The sequence below is a fragment of the Cyprinodon variegatus genome, unplaced genomic scaffold (genome assembly GCF_000732505.1).
Source record: "Cyprinodon variegatus isolate N-32 unplaced genomic scaffold, C_variegatus-1.0 Scaffold554, whole genome shotgun sequence".
Classification (NCBI taxonomy): Eukaryota; Metazoa; Chordata; class Actinopteri; order Cyprinodontiformes; family Cyprinodontidae; genus Cyprinodon; species Cyprinodon variegatus.
Window position 1 is genome coordinate 79,941 of NW_015151007.1, and position 2,991 is coordinate 82,931.

The 2,991-nt window shown below is 41.9% G+C and overlaps 1 protein-coding gene across 1 annotated transcript in view; it reads left to right on the forward strand.

Annotated features, from left to right (window-relative positions):
* Window positions 1–2,165, forward strand: part of LOC107095529 (sialic acid-binding Ig-like lectin 15) — a 5,304-nt gene extending 3,139 nt beyond the window's left edge. Inside the window, exons 3-4 of the mRNA XM_015391662.1 lie at window positions 1,562–1,930; window positions 2,044–2,165. Coding sequence (XP_015247148.1) covers window positions 1,562–1,930; window positions 2,044–2,165 — 491 coding nt within the window. The remainder of the gene's footprint in view (window positions 1–1,561; window positions 1,931–2,043) is intronic.
* Window positions 2,166–2,991: the final 826 nt, after the last annotated feature.

Genomic DNA, 2,991 nt, shown 5'->3' on the forward strand with positions numbered 1-2,991 from the left:
GGGAAAACGACAGGTGAAAGGAATGACTAATTAAGGAGCAAACAGGCCAGATCATGACATGGTTATCCAGATCATCACCAATATTTAATTATTCACTGTCAGTCATACTACGAACCTTCTCTAAAAATCCAGCAAAATCCACCTGTAACTTTTTTATTATGAAAACGGACTCAGGAAACCAACGCTGATAAAAACTTAACCTTCTTGTTGGAGTTAACAAAGCTAAAAGTTGTTGTTAGGCAACAAAACAGTTGGGATCAGACATATTCTCTGATTCTCTGATGTAGGATTTGGAGGGTTGAATGTTTTCTTGTCTTCTGGTTTTTGAGTGAGTTTGGTTCGTTTTACAACAGTGCAGTTAAACCTGGACGTTATAATGAGGCCTTTGCCTTAGAGGCCAAACGTTGCACATTGTTGCTTTAAAGGCATTTAAGGTCACTACTACGTAGGGCTGTAGACACTGTAGTTCAATTCAATTCATTTTTAGAGCACCAAAATTGTAGGTGACCGTAGACCAGCGGTCACCAACCTTTTTACAGCTGAGGGCTAATTCAGGGGCACTGAGTCACAGGAAGGGCTACCAATACAGACCTATGAATGCCAAGGGTCAATGTTCACCTAAACTTCATATATTATATAGATATCTTTATCGTTTCTTTAAATTTATAATTTTCTTTTAGACATTTTCATTTTGAAATCGCTATAAATGCTTAAATGCCATATATGATTAAATGATGAAATGTCCTATAACCAAATTAAAAAAAGAAGAGTGACAGAATACAATGAAATTTCAAACGTAGCTGTGTTGTTCTATTTTCAGAAGACTCTAAGGGCACCCCTTGTGGTCCTTGAGGGCCCCTTGGTGCCCGCGGGCACCATGTTGGTGACCCCTGCCGTAGACGGTGCTGCAGACAGTGTACACTAAGAATATTTCCTGTTTGGTACCTTACCAGCCTGTTTTGTTTGTATCAAAATGACTGAAGATGGAGCAGCTAGCAGAGCGAGGTGCGAGAGAACGCTGGGACCCTTTTTCCACCTGGATCCCCGCTCTTTTTGGCCCTCATGTCCCTCCGTTGTTGCACAAATTTGCCCCTGCTTCCTCACCGCCTCGGCCGTATCTAGACCCACAGCTAGTTCCTGATTGGCCCTCTGGCGTTGTGGCATGGAATAATATAGCGCAGAACACGCTTCAATATTGAGCATAAATCAAAAATATCTGCAACACACTGCTGGGGGAAGATAATCAGACCTTTAGGCCGAAAAGTCCTAGTAAACTTTAATCATCTGAGGTGTTTTTGTCCCGTCCAGATGGGAAGGGCTGCAAAACCTCTTTTGGAGGCGAGTTCAGGCTGTGGAGCAGGTGTGGTCCTCAGGCCTCCTCTTGTGGTTTTGATGATCATCATAGATGAACCTCTTCTTCATTTCTTCTTAAACAGACATATTCTCTTTAAATCCTGGATGCTGTAACAAGACCCCATCTGGTTCAAAGTTGATCTGTTTTCCTCCTGAAGCAGCAGATCTCTGACGACACATTTCTATGATTTCTTTCACTGTTTTCCAGCTCCGCCTCACATCTTGAGTCTCTCAGTGGTGAATTCAACCTGCGGTCATTCCAGCAGCGCCTCCCGATGGCTGATATGTGAAGTTGAAGGCCATCCGGTGCCTAAAGTCGTCTGGCTGTCGGCCTCGAAGCGTCTTTTAGAGAACCAGGGCCACAGCTTTAAGTCTGGAGAGTGGAGCTTAAAGGCCTGCATCCCATACCTGCAGCAGGGGGAGGAGGTGGTCACCTGCAGGGCGGAGAACAGCGAGGATCATGCAGAGAGGAGCTTCCCAGACAGTAATACTCTGACCATGTTTGTGATCGTGGTTAGTGCCATTGCACTGATGTTGCTGTGTCCAGTCTTCATCTGCATCCTCATCATCTGCCTCAGTGAGTTCAGATCCTGCCGTCCAATAAATCCTGAAGCTTGATCCAAATTCTGCTTCCTAAGTTTACCGACTGACCTCTGATCTGATCGCTGATGTCTCTGTGGGTCTGTGAAGGAAACCATCGGCAGCGGCGTCTCTCAGATCCTCCAGCTGATGGAGCAGAACTTCAGCCGGTTTACTCAGAGATCAGCTGTGAGTCCAGTCTGTTCATAAACACCAGAAATAACCAATTTTAGCTCAGAGCTGAAGCTGCAGCAAAGATGAATCAGATAAATCATCTCAGAGCATCATTGAACAGAGATATTCCACACTGCAAAAACCATCTAGAAATACGTAAACATGTCTTAAATTAAGTGTATTTACCCTTAATTTTAGCAGATTAATAAGATGATTTGTCAATGGATTTCTAATTTTACTCTTAAAACAAGATAATTAGATATGTATTTGAAATAAGACAATGCTATTTTTTTTCTTACTTCCATCCTCAATTTAAGAAACAATACACTTATTTTAAGAAGATTTAGATTTAAATATTTTAAAGCTGTGATACTGAGAGCAGGAAGCAATTTAAACCATACATGAAGAACTTCATTAGAAGAAAATGTGCGGATGTGTAATCGGTGTCTGTCTGTCAGCTTCACAGGTAAACTCCATGCAGAGCAACCAGCATCATGTAGATACAGGTGAGCTGACAGTTCCAGCAACCAGCCGTAGTGTAAACAGGGCAGGCAAACAGAAACGGGTTTGGTGGTGTGGATTGGATGAGTTTTAATCCTTGGGTTGATTTGATTTCAGTGAATGTAAACTACTGTAAAAGTTAGTGGGGGAAAATCTGCTCCAGTTGTTTTTTTTATTGGTTTGTAGGCTGGGTTATCCACAAAAGAAAGACATCAGAGTAATGTGACAAAATTTCTGAAATCCAATCTGGGGAAATTTCCAGCTCATAGATAAAAATAAATACAAATCAGAATAAAAATAGGAAACAGGGACGGTGATTCTTTCATCCCTTTCTACACATTTTTCTTTTCTCTCCCCATCCTCTTTTATTTGTTTATTTTTTTT